Source organism: Sturnus vulgaris, chromosome 2 (genome assembly GCF_052056855.1).
Source record: "Sturnus vulgaris isolate bStuVul1 chromosome 2, bStuVul1.hap1, whole genome shotgun sequence".
Taxonomy (NCBI): Eukaryota; Metazoa; Chordata; class Aves; order Passeriformes; family Sturnidae; genus Sturnus; species Sturnus vulgaris.
Window position 1 is genome coordinate 26,860,643 of NC_142244.1, and position 17,526 is coordinate 26,878,168.

General features: G+C 43.6%; 1 protein-coding gene across 4 annotated transcripts in view; it reads left to right on the top strand.

Moving 5' to 3' along the window:
* Positions 1 to 17,526, top strand: part of ATP1A1 (ATPase Na+/K+ transporting subunit alpha 1) — a 33,808-nt gene that overhangs the window by 8,787 nt on the left and 7,495 nt on the right. For all 4 annotated transcript variants that reach the window (XM_088158994.1, XM_088158993.1, XM_014890288.2 and 1 more), the window contains exons 2-14: positions 5,850 to 5,954; positions 7,159 to 7,218; positions 8,206 to 8,409; positions 8,760 to 8,873; positions 9,391 to 9,525; positions 9,680 to 9,797; positions 10,284 to 10,552; positions 11,552 to 11,750; positions 13,148 to 13,257; positions 14,663 to 14,797; positions 15,337 to 15,529; positions 16,004 to 16,179; positions 16,726 to 16,862. In XM_088158994.1, the coding sequence (XP_088015120.1) occupies positions 5,925 to 5,954; positions 7,159 to 7,218; positions 8,206 to 8,409; positions 8,760 to 8,873; positions 9,391 to 9,525; positions 9,680 to 9,797; positions 10,284 to 10,552; positions 11,552 to 11,750; positions 13,148 to 13,257; positions 14,663 to 14,797; positions 15,337 to 15,529; positions 16,004 to 16,179; positions 16,726 to 16,862 (1,880 nt within the window). In that variant the 5' untranslated portion in view covers positions 5,850 to 5,924. The remainder of the gene's footprint in view (positions 1 to 5,849; positions 5,955 to 7,158; positions 7,219 to 8,205; positions 8,410 to 8,759; positions 8,874 to 9,390; positions 9,526 to 9,679; positions 9,798 to 10,283; positions 10,553 to 11,551; positions 11,751 to 13,147; positions 13,258 to 14,662; positions 14,798 to 15,336; positions 15,530 to 16,003; positions 16,180 to 16,725; positions 16,863 to 17,526) is intronic.

Genomic DNA, 17,526 nt, shown 5'->3' on the forward strand with positions numbered 1-17,526 from the left:
CAGCAGTGAGAAAGCGTGCATATAATTGGGGACCCCCTGAAAAACAGGCATGTGAGAGCGAGGCAGTGAAAAAGGTGGAGTGTGGATGCAATACTGAACAGCATGTGCCTGCCCTGAGTTAGGGTGCCCAAAAAGGAAACTTCTTTCCATGGGTGCATGGGTTGGAGGAGAAAAGAAGAGCCTAAGTGTGAGAAAACAAGTTTCTTCTCTCTGTGTCTGTGAGGAGAAGCTGAGTCTGTTTTACTTTAAATGGTAATGGGGCAAGGGGAGGGCCGTCAGCTGCTGCTGTGCAGCCCAAAAAGCAGATTTTCCAACAGTGGCGGGGGGGGGGCGATGAGGTTGGGGATGTGTAGCAGAGGAAAGAATTCTGGATTTCATTCCTGTTCAGAGCTGACTGGAAACTGTTCATAGACAGCAGCATGTTTCACTCCATCTCCCTTGCTGCACAGACATAGCCAGAGTTGGTGATGTGTGCTTTGAGTCACTTCTGGAGGTCAGCTCTGTCTTAAAGGCCACGAGGAGGAGATGTCTTTAATTCAGATTGTATCTTCTAACTAAAGAAAAGTGTGTGTGAAGGCAGTTGGAAACAGTAGTGAAGACTTTTTGAAGATGGATGCTGTGATCAAGCACCCGTGTGTGGCGCAGAAACACATCTTGGCTAGCTCAGATTTCCTTGAACCCCAGTTTAGGGCTTTTTCTCCCTGTCAGAAACTAGGAAGCTTTATTGCATAATGGAACCAGTTGAGGGGAAGTCATGCAAATCAAAGCAATCCTTATCTGGTGCAATTAAAAAATCTTAATTTATTACCTTCCCCTTCCCCCATCTTCTTCATTCTGTTATTACTATGATTATTTTATGACAGTTCACTTTTTATTACTATGGCTAGAGGATAGTCCTTTTACCAAAGAAAACCCTGGGCCTAGTCAATGCATGTTTCTGGAAAAACAGGTGAACAGGGGTCTCTGGCAAGTGAGGTGAGCCATACAACCCACTTCGATCCTGATCTGCTGAAAACTGCAGCTCATCCTTCACCTAGGTGTTTCTAAGGAGCCTTCACCAGCTTGTCTAGGGGAAATCTGGGTCCAGTCCACTCATCTTGATATGTTTATCAACTACTAGAAATATCTGGGGTTATGGTGACTATTACAGGTGGAGAAGTGAGGAAGGTGACTCTTTGTAGTTGGCACAATACCAGAAAACTGACGGTGGGCTGCTCAGCTGTGCAGCGATGACATTTGAAAAGCCCTCTCTGCTCTAGGGTCTTCACACGACTCCAGAGCAGTAGATATGTTTGTGCTAATACCCAGAGAGGGCTTAAGGTGTGTGAGTGGTCCTTGTTTTATCCTGATGATTAAAAGCCTGATTAGGTTTACATCTCATCTCATGGGAGAAAGAAAAGCTTGTTCTTTCATAATTTGGGAAGCAGCAGTCTGTGCACAATTAGCAATTCCTACCTGTTGAGTAAAAACTGCCTTGTACTGTCCTAGATGCTGAAGAGTCTGATCAATTGATGCAGCCTAAATTTTTGCTTCAAGATAGGCGATTTAACATAGCTCTTGTGAGGGAGTTAGAAGGATCCAAAGATGCCATTCCATCTTTTGCCAGGATTACATAGGGTCATGGAATAGTTTCCAGTCCAATAGGTGGAGTTAGTTTTATGATTCATCTGGTTAATATATTTACTGTCTCATAAGGCAGCAGGACAGTAACTTTTCTGTTTTCTCTGCACAATTGATTATAATGACATAAGCAGTAAAACAGACCAGGCCTCCAGGGACTGCATAATTTGTTTTGGCTCTTACTTTAACATTTCTTGCTGGATTAGGTGATCTTAGAACAGGGTACTTCTGAGCTTGTCTGCTGATTTGTACACCCCTCGTGTTTCCTGGTCAGTCATGGCTTGTATTGAGAACATCAGCCATGAAGGTTCAACTAGGCCAGAGAGGAAAATCATGAGCTGTATCTGAAAGACAATAGGATTTTCTGGGGGATGTATAAACTTCTTTCACTGGTGTAATGTTGTGCTTATGCCAGTGGAAAAATAATAAATTTTGCATTAAAAAAAAAGAAGCTGCATTGTTTTTTTTCTGAGGCAGTTTTGATGAGTCAGTTCTTGGACTAAGTCAAGGAACAGGGGTGACATTTCTGATGAGACAGACCTTCCTTTGTGTTCAGGCCATATGATTAAATCGTGATAAGGTGTGGAGAAGGCCTTCTTCTCTTTGTACAGCAAGAAAAGAAGGGGAGAGCTGGGAAATCTTCCAGTGCTGAAGTGGGATGAAAACCTCTTCCCCTGGCAGCCCAGCCAATACAAGCCTTTGTTGAACAGATTAAGCTCATCTTGCAAAAAGGCAGGCAATGGCCCCCGAGGCACAGAACAGGGGCAGGGCTTGGACTCTGTGTGTGTCACGTTCAGATTTGAATGATGAAGCAGGAAGTTCAGATTCTGCATGAAATGATCCTGTAACGGGAGCTGAAGCTGATTCTCCTGACTTATCTACTTACCTTTTCAGTAAGGGTGGGATGTAGTACTAAAGTAACAAAAGGGAAGGTATTGAAAATATTGTGCCTTTTTTTTTTAAGCTGAGGAATTGGAGCTCCTCTATAAGATGGACTCTATTAAGACGCAAATACTGGGGTGCTTAAAGAAACCAGTAACTCTGTCCACTCTTTGTTCTGACTGCAGCTGATCGCTGGGATTTTCGGTTTGGATTTTTGGTGTGGTTTTTTTTTGAAGCAAATCATGCTTGAACAAGGGCAATGAGCCTTTTCATGTTTGCCCACTTGTAGATTGTTTCAGCTGCAGCTGAAAAAGCTTAAGTACTCCTATATTCCTGGATTATTCACTGCCCCCAATGAGCTGAGTAACTATTTCTCACAGAAGTTTCAAAGAACCAGGAGGTTTTTAGATCACCTGCAAGAGCTTGCCAAGCTTTTCTTGAGGAGAAGGGGTGAAGCTGAAGGTGATGGAGTGGTAGTCAGACAAGGCACTAGCTCCTTCACCTTTGTTAGGAATCATTTCTCATGTCAAGCAGTAATCAAGAGGCATGTGTTTTGTGCAGGGCTATGTTTGGACTTGTCTGCCATAGCTCCAACAGAAGTCAAAGTTGTTTCCTTCAGAGACTGAAGGAGAGAGATGCTTCATGTTGGCTTTTTGTGAATTGCCCTGTGGCAAATTGCTGTGATACTGGACTATGAGGACTTTGCTGGTTTAAGTACTGCGGCTTTCACTTTTTTTAAGAAGGGAAAATGGAATTTAGGTGCAGGGAAGAGAACGTCAGGAATGCTGACAGTCTGTAGTTCTGTGTCCTTTTCCTGGATCAGTGGAGACAAATAGCCCGGCTCTGCTCCGCTTATTAAAAACTATTTCCATTGCACAGCTCCGTAGTGGCATGCAAAGCTTGTCTTTGGTGAGTAGGGCAAGGAGAGACTTCTGTGCATGTGAAATGTTGTGACTATGGCTGCAGTGTTGCACGTAGAGCTTACTCAGCACAGTAATAACCCTTGTCTAGATGCAACAGATGGGTTCTTCCAGAAAAGTAATGATCTTCCTTCTTTTTCATGCTGTTTCACTTTTGGTTTCTACTTCTATTGAAATAGATAACAAAACTTTCCTGTGCTAGCTGCTCATCAGGACAGGACCTGGGTCAAAACAATAGTTCTTGTGTCCAGACTACTGTCAGAAATCCTGCTTTCAAGGGTCCAGTTCATGGTTTGAGGTGTTCATGCAAAGAGCAAGCAAGGCAATGCCTTTGAAACCTTTTCTTAATCTTGTTAAATATTTGACTCTGATGCCACTAAGTGCTGTTTCATCTTAAAGTTCTTCTCGAGGATCTTATTAGGTGAAAATCTCATCACATACAACTTGGCAGAATGTAATAGACAACCTTCTGTTCCCTTTTGTATGGGACCTAAGTGATGTTTATGTGCATTGTCATTATTTGTTTGTCCTTACATGCTTGTTTACTCCATTTGGAGTAGATCTAAATCTTTGCACGATTTCATGTAGAATTAACCATAATATAAGTGAATAAAAATACTACTGCATAAAGAGGCTTTAAGCAAATCATCCACTCTGTGAAGTGTAAGCCGGACTAAGCACAGATTTAATCTGTAAAAGTGTACTGCTGTTTTGTATACCATTCTTGGTGCTCAAACTGCCATAAATTGAAAACGGATTTCTGTTGCATAAACTGGCCAGCTAGTTTGCTAAACTGAGAATGAAAGTGTTGGAACTTAGCCCCCAGAATCGACCAGCCAGAGGTACCACCTCTTACCTATCTTTAGTTGATAGGCTCCTCCTCCTTACCAGAGTATGTGGAAGACTGGGACGGGGAAGGAGGATTTAATGCCTTGAAGAAAACATAAGTTTGCTCTCAGGAATTGGTTTCCTCTGCTCTTCATCACTTTTTCAGCTTGAGCCAGGGCTCATGTGTCAAGACTGCCTGAATAGTGTGTAGCTCACTTTCTTCGTTGCTAGACTTGCACAATGTCTGCCTCTAATCTGTGTATTGGGGATAATACTGAACAGACTTCTCTTTCACTAGCTCATTTTTATTATTTATTGTAGTGGCATAACTTGCATAGAATCATGTAGGTTGGAAAAGACCATTAGAATCATTGAGTCCAACCTCTAACCCAGCATTGCCAAGTCCACCACTAAACCATCTCTCCAAGTGCCACATCTGTACATCTTTTAAATACTACTGGGGATGGTGACTCAACTAGTTTTTTGGGCATCCTGTTCATGGCTTGACAGCCCATGAAGAAATTTTTCCTAATAACCAATCTGAACCTCTCCTGGCACAACTGGAGGTAATTTCCTCTTGGCCTGTCACTTCTTGGAAGAATAAACCAGCCCCCATCTGGCTACAGCCTCCTTTCAGTGAGTTGCAGAGAGCAGTAAGGTCTCCCCTGAGCCTCCTTTTCTCCAGGGTCAACAAACCCAGCTCCCTCGGCTGCTCCTTATCAGACTTGTGCTCCAGACTCTTGACCATCTCCGTTGCCTTTCTCTAGACGAGCTCCAGTACCTCAATCAATGTCTTGAGGTGAGGGTCTTCTTGCAGTGAGGGTCCCAGAACTGGACACAGCACTTAAGGTGTGGCCTCACCAGTACCAAGTACAGAGGGACAGTTGCTACCTTGGTCCTGATGGCCGCACTATTTCTAACACAGGCCAGGATGCCATTGGCCTTCTTGGACACTTGGGCACATGTTGCTCATGTGCAGCCAAGGTTGATCAGCACCCCCAGGTCTTTTTCCACTGGGCAGCTTTCCAGCCACTCTTCCCCTAGCCTGTAGCACTGTCTGTGGTTGCTGTGACCCAAGGGCAGGACTCAGCACTTTGCCTTATTAAACCTTGTAGTGTTGGTCTCAGCCCATCAAGCCAGATTGTCCATATCCCTCTGCAGAGCCTTCCTGCCTTCCAGCAAATCAACCCTCCTGCCCAACTTAGTATCATCTGCAAACTAATTGAGGGTGCTCTTGATCTGCATGTCTGGATCACTGATAAAGATATTTAAACAGGGCTGGCCTCAATACTGGAGAAGCCCACTGGTGGCCAGATGCCAGCTAGATGTAACTCTGTTCACCACCACTTTCTTGGTCCTACTCTCTAGTTGTTTTTTTTTACCCAGCACACAATGCACCTGTCCAAGCTGCAAGCAGCATGTTTCTCCAACAGAATGCTGTAGGAAACAATGTTAAACGCTTTACTAAAGTTTAGGTAGACAATTTTAATAAACTGTTACAGTTTTGTCTGCCAGGTAGTCTTGGGTGTATAATTCATGTCTCCTGCTGTGGAATTTGACTGCAAGATGTTTCTGATAATTCTGTGTCTTCCCTTGCAGGCTGGAAGAGACAAGTATGAGCCCACTGCTACATCAGAGCATGGCGGAAAGAAGAAGGGGAAGAAGGAGAGGGACATGGATGAGCTTAAAAAGGAAGTTGTGATGGTAAGAGTGTAGGGCACAGAGAAAGCAGCTTTAAAAATGTTTGCTGTGCCCAAACCCTGTGCCTAATCTGAATAAAAGAGAAACAAGCTGGTGTACTGACAGCATGGTGTGACTGAAGGCACTGATGTCCCTTTTCTTCCCCTCTGTCCCCAAGCCCAGATGTGCTGTGTTTCAGCATTAAGATGAGCACACAATAGTCCCTGGCAACATCACTTGTCAAAAGGCACTTGACACAGAACCGAAGTCTATGCTTGCCTGCATTAGCCATAGCACAGTATAGATGTATTTCCTCAGCCAGGAAAGTGCTCTCTGCATAGCAGCATTACAGGCTTTATTGTGCTGTCATGTGAGTGGGACTGCTGTTTTTATTCCAGCTGAGGAGTTGAGGCTGTACAGCTTCATTTACTGCTGGCCTCTGCTCAGACTAACCTCAGTATTATTCCTTCTGATCATGTTTGAGGCTGTGGGGAGTGTCTCCCATCTCCATCTGTGAAAGCTGGATGATGCTGTATCTGTCTGTGAGCATCATCAGGCTTAGATCTGCTGTCCTTGTCCTTTGTTTGTGTTCTGTGGGTTTGAGACTAGACTTTAACATTTTTGACCCCTCTGTTAGGAAGCGGAGATTCTAAGGATTGCTCAAAGATTGCTTTCTGTGTTCAGTAGTGATGTGTACTTAAAGCATCTGCTCCTCCAGCACAACCTTTTAAGTGATGCACTGCTCTGAACCAACTTGATCCAACTGAAAAATAGCCTGGCTGTAGAAAGAAGCCTCTCTGGGGAAAGAAACATTTCTGTCAAATTAGTGCTTAATATAACAACACTGCTTAAAAATGTGTGAAATTGCAGGTTTAATCTTCTGTACATTCCTACCTTCCATCCCAACTCCTTTTCTTTCCATTCTTCTCTCAACCTCCCAAAAAACCCACCCACTTAGGTTTCACAGTATGTGCTGGGGGTGTAAGGACTGCACTGAAATTCAGACTTTTTCAAAAAAGCTTTTAAGTACTCAAATAGTCATAAGAATGCTAAATATGAGACTATGCTGTATTCTAGAATGAGTTTTAGATTTCTCTTCACGGAGAGAATGAACTGGAGTCCTGCTGTCTCACCAACTGTTTACAGATGGGAAGCCTGGAGTGGGAGCTGGAATTGCTGAGCTCTTTTCTCAGATTATTTTCTCTTCCAACTATTTCTTGTCTTTCAGGATGACCACAAGCTGAGCCTAGATGAACTTCATCGCAAATATGGAACAGACTTGAGTCGGGTAGGTAGACATTGTTTTCCTTCCCTCTTTGCCCTGTTCTGAAAAGAAACAGCCACAGCTCCGAGCATTTCACAAAGGGAGATCTGGGTGGTCTGATTTTGGTGTGGGGTTTTTTTTTTTTCCTTTTTGTGTTTAATCTCCCTTCCTCCAGTTAAGTTTTTCAGGCTTTGGGAGAACTGTTGAATTCACAAATACTTCTCTTATCCTCCCACTGTACAACTTGACTGCAACACTTTAGCGACTTTGCTTCTAACAAAGTCACTGTTACCTGCCTCTGAGTTGTTCAAGGTCAAGTTGATTCTTGGTGTTATTTTTTTTCTAGAGAAGCATGTAATGATGACAGATGTTTATGTTGCAAACGTAGTCTAGAGAGCTAGCACGTGCCCAGAGACCTAATGATGGCTAGTAGCAGTTAAAATTTTGCCTTCCTGCAGTAAGAGGTGTGCAGATATTCTAGGCTACCTTATAGTCCAGTGCAGGAGCACTTTTGCTGTTCTTGGCTTTGCTTAATGCATTTCTTGCATGATTGCATATAGCATCAAGTCTGCTCTTTATATCAGTACAGAGATTTGCATTCTTGTGTCCAAGACCTTGGCTTCTGAAAGCTGAACTTCCTGGAAGGTTGTTCCAACATGTCATTACTTTTATGGCTTCCAGCTTTCACTTTTTCCCTAAGTTGATAAGGGTGGATGGCACTGTGCTGTTCCTCAGAGCTCAAAGTCTGTGGCTGTAGCCTTCTTGTCCTGCCCTTCTTCAGTGTTTGTAGGCCCATGGCCTGCAGGCTCCTCAAGTAGCATTCAGCATCCTGTAGCTCCTGTTTTGGCATTCAGCTCTCACATCCTGCACTTGTATTGTGGAACCCTGGCAACTTTGGACGTCTCCATTACATGTTAGCAGCTCCTTGTTGCTGCGGTAGAACTTGAACAAATTCAGACCTACCTTCTGCAGTTGGTCTTGCCACAATGCCTAAAAAACCCTCTCTTGTAGGGTTTGACTTCTGCACGTGCAGCTGAGATCCTGGCTCGTGATGGCCCAAATGCCCTCACCCCCCCCCCCACCACTCCTGAATGGGTAAAGTTCTGTCGGCAACTCTTTGGAGGATTCTCGCTCCTGCTGTGGATTGGAGCTATTCTGTGTTTTCTGGCTTATGGCATACAGAGCTTGATGGAGGAGGAGCCCAACAACGATAATGTAAGTAATAATGTCTGGTTTACCTCAGAGGCTGGCCAAGCAGCCTGTTGGGCTCAAGGCAGATTAACTTCCTGTAAGCATTCAGTCCAGAAGCATTTCTCATAAGCATGGGAAATTCAGTATGTGAGCTTAACATGTTTTGGAGTGCTTCCACATAATGAAATGAACAGGCAACTTCCTTTGTGTTGTTAACAACACTAGTTTGGGGACAGCCTTTGTGTGCAAAATGGACAGACTGCAAGTACCTTCATGCTTAAGATGGGGCACTTAAATGCCAGGCAATTTATTTAGACAAACTGGAAGCCTTTCAGGCAGATTGTCCTCTGATTCACTTTCTCTGCTGTTTGTAGCTGTACCTGGGTATTGTGTTGGCAGCTGTGGTTATCATTACTGGCTGTTTCTCTTACTACCAAGAAGCAAAAAGTTCCAAGATCATGGAGTCCTTCAAAAACTTGGTGCCTCAGGTATGGAATAAATAATTTCGTTGAGATCTGGCAAGTCATAGCTTGTTCAAAGGTATTAATGGTTTTAAACATCTCCAATTGCAGGGGCTTAGCTGTTAATGTGGGTTACTAGCTCTTAATTTTGAGGGATCTGTGAGACTGCTCCAAGTAACTATGCTGATAGGCCAAGGTAGTTCCTGAAAACCTGTGGGTTCCACCAGCTTGTTAACAGTCATAGGACACTTTCTGCATAGTCTGGGGAGTTCAGTAGCTGGTGTGATAAGCACTAAAATTTGGATTCCTTCGTGGACAAATCTGGATCATACCTAACTATTACACTGTCACCTTGGTAACAAGGAGTTTTAATATCAAGGAAAAATACCCTTATTTTTCTTAAATAATATATATCAGAAATAAACATCTTAGTACAAGTAGAAACCTTTTAGAAGCATAGCATAACTATTTTAAGATTCTCAGATCTTTTGAGCCTTTTCCTAAGAGTTGCTTATGACATAGATTTTTCTTCACTGTCTTTCAGCAAGCACTTGTAGTCAGAAACGGTGAGAAGATGAGCATAAACGCTGAAGGTGTTGTAGTTGGAGATCTAGTAGAGGTAAAAGGAGGAGACAGAATTCCAGCTGACCTTCGGATCATATCTGCACATGGTTGCAAGGTACAGTAGTGACAGGCTGTTGGGAAACTTAATTCTGAAGGAGAATGAGATAGTTTTCTATACTGTGAATGGGGGCTGGAGTGGAGGAGAAGGATGGGGAAGTACCTAGCAAGCGTCTGTCTGCTCATGTATGACAAAGAACTCTTTCATGTAGGTGGATAACTCCTCGCTTACTGGTGAATCAGAGCCTCAAACCAGGTCTCCAGACTTCTCCCATGAGAACCCACTGGAGACTAGGAACATTGCCTTCTTTTCCACCAATTGTGTGGAAGGTATGTGTGCCTCCTACTTTCCTGAAGTACGAGCAATGATATTGAGCCGTATAGGTAAGCAGTGTGAATACACCATGAGCCTACTTCTACCATGCAAGAGCAGGGCAGAAGTTCCCATCAAAGTCCTTTCCCATTCCAACTGCGGTACTGTAGAATGGGCAGACTTCACAGCACCACTGGGTTTTTGTTCTTGCTTCTTTTGGACGAGCAGCTGTGTGGTGTGTCTTCTAGCCTGCCTGTTTTATTTTAAGTAAAAAGTGTTGAAGTGCATGTAACATAATGTGAACCACGAGGTAGAGCTGTATGAAGTACTACAGGTGCTGCAGAAAGCAGGAATGTCTGACATCTCTGGCAGGACTTCTATTGCAGCTCTGAATATGGGGGCAGGCAGTCTTTATGCTGAGCCCCACCCAGAACATCTCTTCCACACCTACAGGATATTAAACTGTGGTTGATCCTGTTTTCTGAAACCCATCTCTCTTCTAGGCACTGCTCGTGGCATTGTCATTAGCACTGGGGATCGCACTGTGATGGGCCGTATTGCTAGCTTGGCTTCTGGACTGGAAGGGGGGAAAACTCCAATTGCCATGGAGATCGAGCACTTTATCCACCTCATCACTGGAGTGGCTGTGTTCTTGGGTGTCTCCTTCTTCATCCTTTCTCTCATTCTTGAGTACACATGGCTGGAGGCTGTTATCTTCCTCATTGGGATCATTGTTGCCAATGTCCCTGAAGGTCTGCTTGCCACAGTTACAGTGAGTAAAATTGGAAAAAAGATTGAATTTGCTACATTTATGGTCCTTAAGGAAGTGGAGTGCTTTATCTTAGTGTGCATTCAGAGAGGTGAACACCGAAGTAATGGAAGGTGCGTGTGTAGGGTTGGGCTTTATAAGTTAAGTGTATTTTAACTAATTGCCTGAATTAACATCAAGTTCTGCAGCAATTTATCTCATAAAGATGGGTCCCTAAGTTAGACCTGCACAAAGGCTTGGCATCATATAGCTGAAGTGAGCAAGACTAGGAGTTCTAGTCCTGCCTTTTTCTGTGGCAAGAAGGTGTTTTCCTGCTACAACCATCAGGTTTGCTACACTCACGTGCACACCAGCCCTTCCAACCCTTAAGGGCTGGCAGAGAGTCCAGCAAGCTTCACTCTAGCCCCAGCTTTTGGTCTGGGATCTGTCAGAGGTTTATGTAAGTTTGGTTTCCTGAAGAGGTGGTGAGAGTATCTAGGTCTTCTTAGGTGTATGGAAAGTGGTGGTGAGCAGGAGAAAGTGCTTCCATGCTGCCTTAGGAATGAACAGCAACAAAGCCAGGGAATGAACAGTTGGGAACTGGAAGCAGATAAGAGCCTCTAGGAAGAAAGCCGGAGCAGCTCACTTTCTACCCGAGCAACTTGCAAGCCCTATCACTGGAGCTAATTTGGGCCATCTCATATGTGGCTTGCCTTCACCTATTTTGAGAACTCCTATGATTAGGAGGTGGCAACTTTGACTGAAATGTTAGTCTGTTATTTCCTTCCTAATGCACTGAGAGGCAGGAGACTGAAGCCTTTTCTGGAAGTTTTGTAATGAGGAAAATGTCATTTAAACAGCTGAAGTGTTGCTGTTTATTTTGCTCTGGCAGGGTGAGCAAGGAGTTAGGGAATCACTGCAGGGCATGGAAGCTGGTTGTCATTCCATGTGCACATTGAGTTGGATAGCAGTGTCATTACTGCACAAGTGCACCTAACCTGACATCTTCTTTCTTGTCCCCAGGTATGTCTGACACTAACAGCCAAGCGTATGGCTCGTAAGAACTGCTTGGTGAAGAACCTCGAGGCCGTGGAGACCCTGGGTTCCACATCCACCATCTGTTCTGATAAAACGGGCACCCTGACACAGAATCGCATGACAGTTGCCCACATGTGGTTTGACAATCAGATTCATGAGGCTGATACTACAGAGAACCAGAGTGGTAAGATAGCCTCTCTGTGCTTGAGGCATTTCATTAAGAAATGACTTTCTCTGGGCCTTCTGGATACTGGTACTTCTAAGAACCTGTCTTTGTAAGTTTTCAGTCCAAGTGATGTTCACAATGCAAGGACTTCTAATGTACAGTCTAGAATGAGCATTAAAAAATTGAAATGACACAGAAAGCTTTGCACTGTACCATTATTCTGTTTAATCCTTAAACTCTGTATAGCCTGCCTGTTGTGCAGAATTGCTCCATCAGAATTTGAGCCTCTTAAATGTTCAGCCCCATATGTTTGTCCTGTACATAGATATATTTGTAAAGTACCCGATTGTCTTTGTTAAAATATATCTTGATGAAATTGCTCAATCTTAAGTCTGACAGTATGGATAGCAGATGTGTTGGCCCCGATAATAATTACTTGAGGCTGGGCATAGATGGAAAGTTCCCATGTGGAACTAGATGGTTGCCTTTGGGCAGGGGTTTTCCCACAACACTCAGGTTGTGTTTGCATAGTGCCAGCAATGAATGTAAGACTTTAGTAGGAAATTTCTCCTGGTTGATAAGAATCTGAAATCTCAGTGTGCTGTGCAACTGAGAGAAATGCTTTTCTCTGCAGAACTGTTCAGTGCAACCAAACTCAGGCGTTTCCTTGCTGACGTCTACCTTGTGAAATGCTGTGCTTGCAACACATCATTAGCATAAACATTTTTCCAGTGGTGCAGCAGCACCCTGTCCTGAACCAGCCCAAAACATTGTGCTTGTCTGCACCGCTTTAAAAAGGCACTTTATTTAACATTAGTGCAAAGTAATGAGCTATAAATAGAGTTTTTGTAAACCCTAGGCCTGGCAGTGGTAGGCTTGGCTGCAGTGGAAATAAACCTAGAAGATTCTACTTCATGGAAAATGTTAGGTTGTCAGTTAACTGTCTCTTCAGTTAATTTCCTTTAAAGCCAATTTAAGAGCCAGAATGAGAGAGTATCTTTATTTAAGCATTGCTCCTTTGGGAGCTATTTCATCCAGTTCCTGGATTGATGGATAAAGTGAGACAACCTGAAGGTAGAACTCAGAATCCCTTTCTCAAGCCCTCTGAATGAATGTTACCTGTCCAGAATTCCTTGGCTTTGTCACAGTGTCCCTCTGTTGCTGATGGATATGACCATTATTGAAATCTTGAATGCAGAAGTGTTCTCTTGCACATCTGTTGTTCCACCCTCTGGTCCTAAAATAATCAGCTGCTCCTCAAGTATCTGGGAAGGGAGGAGGAATGAAAGAGATGTAGTGATGCTCTGAGTGTTTCCTGTTCCTGAGGTAAAGGTTTCTTGCTCTTAAACCTGTGGGATTTTGAGCTTATGTGACTTTTGAGGGGTGGCTTTTTGACATTCTTCCTCTGCTTTCAGGCGCTTCCTTTGACAAGAGCTCAGCCACTTGGACTGCTTTGTCCAGAATTGCAGGTCTCTGTAACCGTGCTGTGTTTCAGGCTGGCCAGGAAAATGTACCAATTCTCAAGGTGAGTTCCCAAAAAAAGTGTTCGTCTTGTTCCTCACCACCATCCTCTCATAAAGGTAGTAAGATTACATCCTGTGGCTCACGTGAACCTGCAAAGTAGAGGTAGCTGCCACTCTTCAATCTTTTCTGCAGTCTATCACTCCTAAAGGAAGTGTGCTGCAGGCAGGGGAGATGGGATTGAAAAGACATTTTTCCCACAGCAGAATCCTTACCACCTACTGCCATCTACACTCGATTTGGGAGGCCAGATATTTCAGACAGGGCTAGGAAAGACTTGAAAGCTTTCCTAGGCATTTCCCAGTATCTGGCTGTTCCAGGAATTGCTATCTCTGGCATTTGCCCACTTCAAAGTTACAAACACCTGGTGCTGTAAGAAGTAAACATCAGAGCTGGGGGAGCAGTGATTGTGGGAGACAGGCTAGAGACAGTCTCCTCTTAAGCTTTCACTGGTGCAGAGGCTGGCATAGCAACAGTTCACATTCCTCCTTCTGAGCTGTGACCCATCCAGGGCTGAAATTAACCATACAGTGCTTATAATCTGTCAAGTATTAGTCATGTTGCTAAGTAAACTTATTCCCAAGGGTGTTCTGATGCAGTGGTGGTAGAGGTGATAAAAAAAAACTATTTCTCCCCAGCACTTCTCTGACTGTGTCTTAAGTCTACAAAATTTGACCTGAAGTTAAAGAGCCAGAGTTCCTCCTTTTTTAAGGGAGACTTGGGAGAGGAGAGTTTTGAGAAGTCTTTAGATACCAAAAAGTAGTACAGAAATGAAAAAAAATAAAGTTTCTCACAGATAAAGAGACCAGAAGGGCAAGAAATGCTTGGTTTCAATTGCAGCAAAGGAAATTCCACCAGGATATTGAGCAAATACCAATCTCTTGGGCTGAGAATCCCCATCCCTGCTAGTCGCCAACTTTATGGGGAAGGGAGACATGAACAGATCAAATTTCTCCCAGAGGTTTGATAAGCTGGTGTTATATTGGAGTGGGAGAGCGCGTGAAAGTGTTTCTCTGTGCGTGTTGTCAATCTTCCTCTCACGCTAGCTGTTCTCAAAGTTTACCCTCCAGCCTCGCTTGGTCTGACTGTATCTGGTTATGTGACTTTCTCTAACCCTTTAAAAGGGCTTCTTGACTTTGCCTCAAGAAGACTGCTTTTCTCTCAAGATGGGAGTCCTGGCTTTCTGAAATGCAGTCAGTACTAGATAACAGAATTATTTATTCTTTGCTTTCATAAAATCTTATGTTAAAGCTGGGATCAGTACTAGATAACAGAATTATTTATTCTTTGCTTTCATAAAATCTTATGTTAAAGCTGGGACTGGGCTGTGATGAATTGACTATTAAAATATATTTCAAATATCCAAACTTCTGTGGTTGTGTGTTTTGATAGTTGTCTTTTTTCCTCAGAGAGCAGTGGCAGGAGATGCCTCTGAGTCTGCACTTCTGAAATGCATTGAATTGTGCTGTGGTTCTGTCAAGGAGATGAGAGAAAGGTATCCCAAAGTGGTGGAAATACCATTTAACTCTACCAACAAGTACCAGGTAAGCAGGTGTCCTCTTGAAAGGAGAGCTGCTGTGTGAAGTACTTGTGTAAATTTTGAGGCACACAGTGTGCCTCAAAACTTGTTTTGGTGCCCAAATCTTGTCTAGCCATTACTTGTTTGAAGACTGCACTGTAAATATAAGTTAATAGACCATAGTTACACTGTGTAGGAGCTGCACTTGACACTAAGGTGTCAGTTGCTAACAAAGGATCAGACATGCTCTCAATCTGTGTAGCACTAGTGCATAGAAGGTGGAGTAATTCAAATCTGGGAATAGGAATGAACTGCTGGGAAGTGACCCTAACAGGTGGCACTTGGACACAGAAAAGGTCATTACAACACCTGCAGTTATGCGTTAATGTTCAAGAATGCACAGATTCCTTAGTTTGTAAACCTCTTTAAAATGTGGGTAAATGAAAACTAAAGCAGAATATCACAAACAGCCCTGAGCTGCTATAGTTGCAAACCATTGATGTTGATTACTCATGTCCTTCATAGTACGTGTTTATAGAACAGATTGATTTCTTCCACCTTTAGCTGTCTATCCATAAAAACGCAAATCCATCAGAATCTCGTTACTTGTTGGTGATGAAGGGAGCTCCAGAGAGGATCTTGGATCGCTGCAGCACCATTCTTATTCATGGCAAAGAGCAACCACTGGATGAGGAAATGAAAGATGCTTTTCAGAATGCCTACCTTGAGTTGGGAGGCCTCGGGGAGAGAGTGTTAGGTAAGGAAAAATAGCGTTATTACATTGGAGAAGATATGTGCTTCATGTTCCCATGCAGTTCTCACAGATTAAGTGAAGGGTCACTCTGTTCCTGCAGTGTAATCATAGTATTAAGGTCACTTCAGCAATTCGTGTAGGGACAGTCCTGCCTTTAATTTAAAAAGCAGCCTGCAGGGTCTAGTCTCTCCCAGCAGTGAAGTCACATAGATGTAAATTCAGCAAAGCATTTGGAACCTTCCATGGGAATACACGGTATTTGGTTTATTCCACTGCACAAGAACCAGGCTGTGTCTGGGCACCTAGCAACAGCTGGTAGCTATCAGAATAGGAGCATGACTCCTGTGTCAACAGCCCTGGGTAAACCTCTGACTAAGCTGCCCTGTTATTCTTGTGTAGCTGTTTGCAGAAGAAGCAAGTGTTCACTTTCTGCCTCCTGATGTGTAAGAACAGAAGTGTGGCTTTGATGTGTTACAGGATTCTGCCACTTGGCTCTGCCTGATGATCAGTTCCCTGATGGCTTCCAGTTTGATACAGATGACCTGAACTTCCCTGTAGACAAGCTCTGCTTTGTAGGACTGATGTCTATGATTGATCCACCTCGTGCTGCTGTGCCAGATGCTGTTGGCAAATGCAGAAGTGCAGGGATCAAGGTAATTTATTCCTGGGTTGAAAATCACCTCACTTCATACTTGTGGAAATAAAGGACTTCCTTGACCTCCTGTGTTAGTGTAATGTGAGTGGATGAAGTAATTGAGCAGGATTTAAGTACAACTACTTCAGGTTTAATTTCTAGGTTGAACATAAGTGATTTTGTGTTCATGAAGTGAAAAATGAGTGAAACTCCAAACTGCTAGGGCACTGGCAGGTGCTGAGAGCATGGTGTCCCAAAGCACATGATTTGGCTCAGGATGAGTTCTGCATGTGCCGCAGTACTGACTAAAATGAGAGGGAAGCACAGGCTGGACATGAAACTAGCTCCATTAGCTCTACATTAACAATTTTTTGTCTTCCATCCACCTCAATCCCTTGTATACTGGTAGCAGGTTATTTGCCTGTACCTCAGACTTGCTCTGTGCTAGGGCTCAGGAGTGGAACAAAAGACATGTGGCCTTTTCAGTGTAAGGGAAACTTGCCTTTTGGGCAGTGCTGCTCTGCAGTGCAAGCAAAGCTTTCATGGCAGTCTGTTTGCATTTCAGGTTATCATGGTTACTGGGGACCATCCGATCACAGCCAAAGCCATTGCCAAGGGTGTTGGCATCATCTCCGAGGGCAATGAAACAGTAGAAGATATTGCTGCTCGACTCAACATTCCTGTCAGCCAGGTCAACCCTAGGTAATGTCTGCTGGGAAAGGCCTGAGCTGTTCAATTAAGCATTTGCCTATCTCCTTGCCTTAAATAATCCTCATCTCCCCCTGGACATGAAAAGCTTGGCATTTGCTTAGCTCAGCATATTGTGATTCTTCAGTGTGTATCATGAGTTATGTGAAGAATACACGTCTTAAATGTGCATGTCTTGTGTGTGGGAAGAGTAAGATTGTAGGAGGGCAAAGGGAGTGGGACTTACTCAGGTAATTCCAGGTAGAGGAGTTTGACTAGTGCATAGCTACAAGCAGAATAAATGTGAAAAGGGAACTTCTTCCTCTTAAGGGTTAATGCTTGCTTTCATAGCCTAGCTGGGACTGGGAAAATGTGCTTTGGCATAAGCAGGCTGTTTGCAGAATAGCTGGGCTGTCTGCATTGCTTAGCTTGACCCAGCCTGTGTTTGGGCTGGAGGACAGCCATGTAGCTTATGAACTGTGAATAGAGACACCCTGCAAAATGAAATCACTTGTGGGTTTTTTTGTTTGTTTTTGGTTTTGTGGGGTTTTTGTTTGGTTGGTTTTTGTCGGGTTTTTTTTTTGTTTGTTTTTCGGTTTTTGTTTTTTTGTCGTGGGTTTGGTTGTTGTTGTTTTTTTTTTTTTTTTTTTGAGATTTCTGAGAGTAACTTCAAAACCCA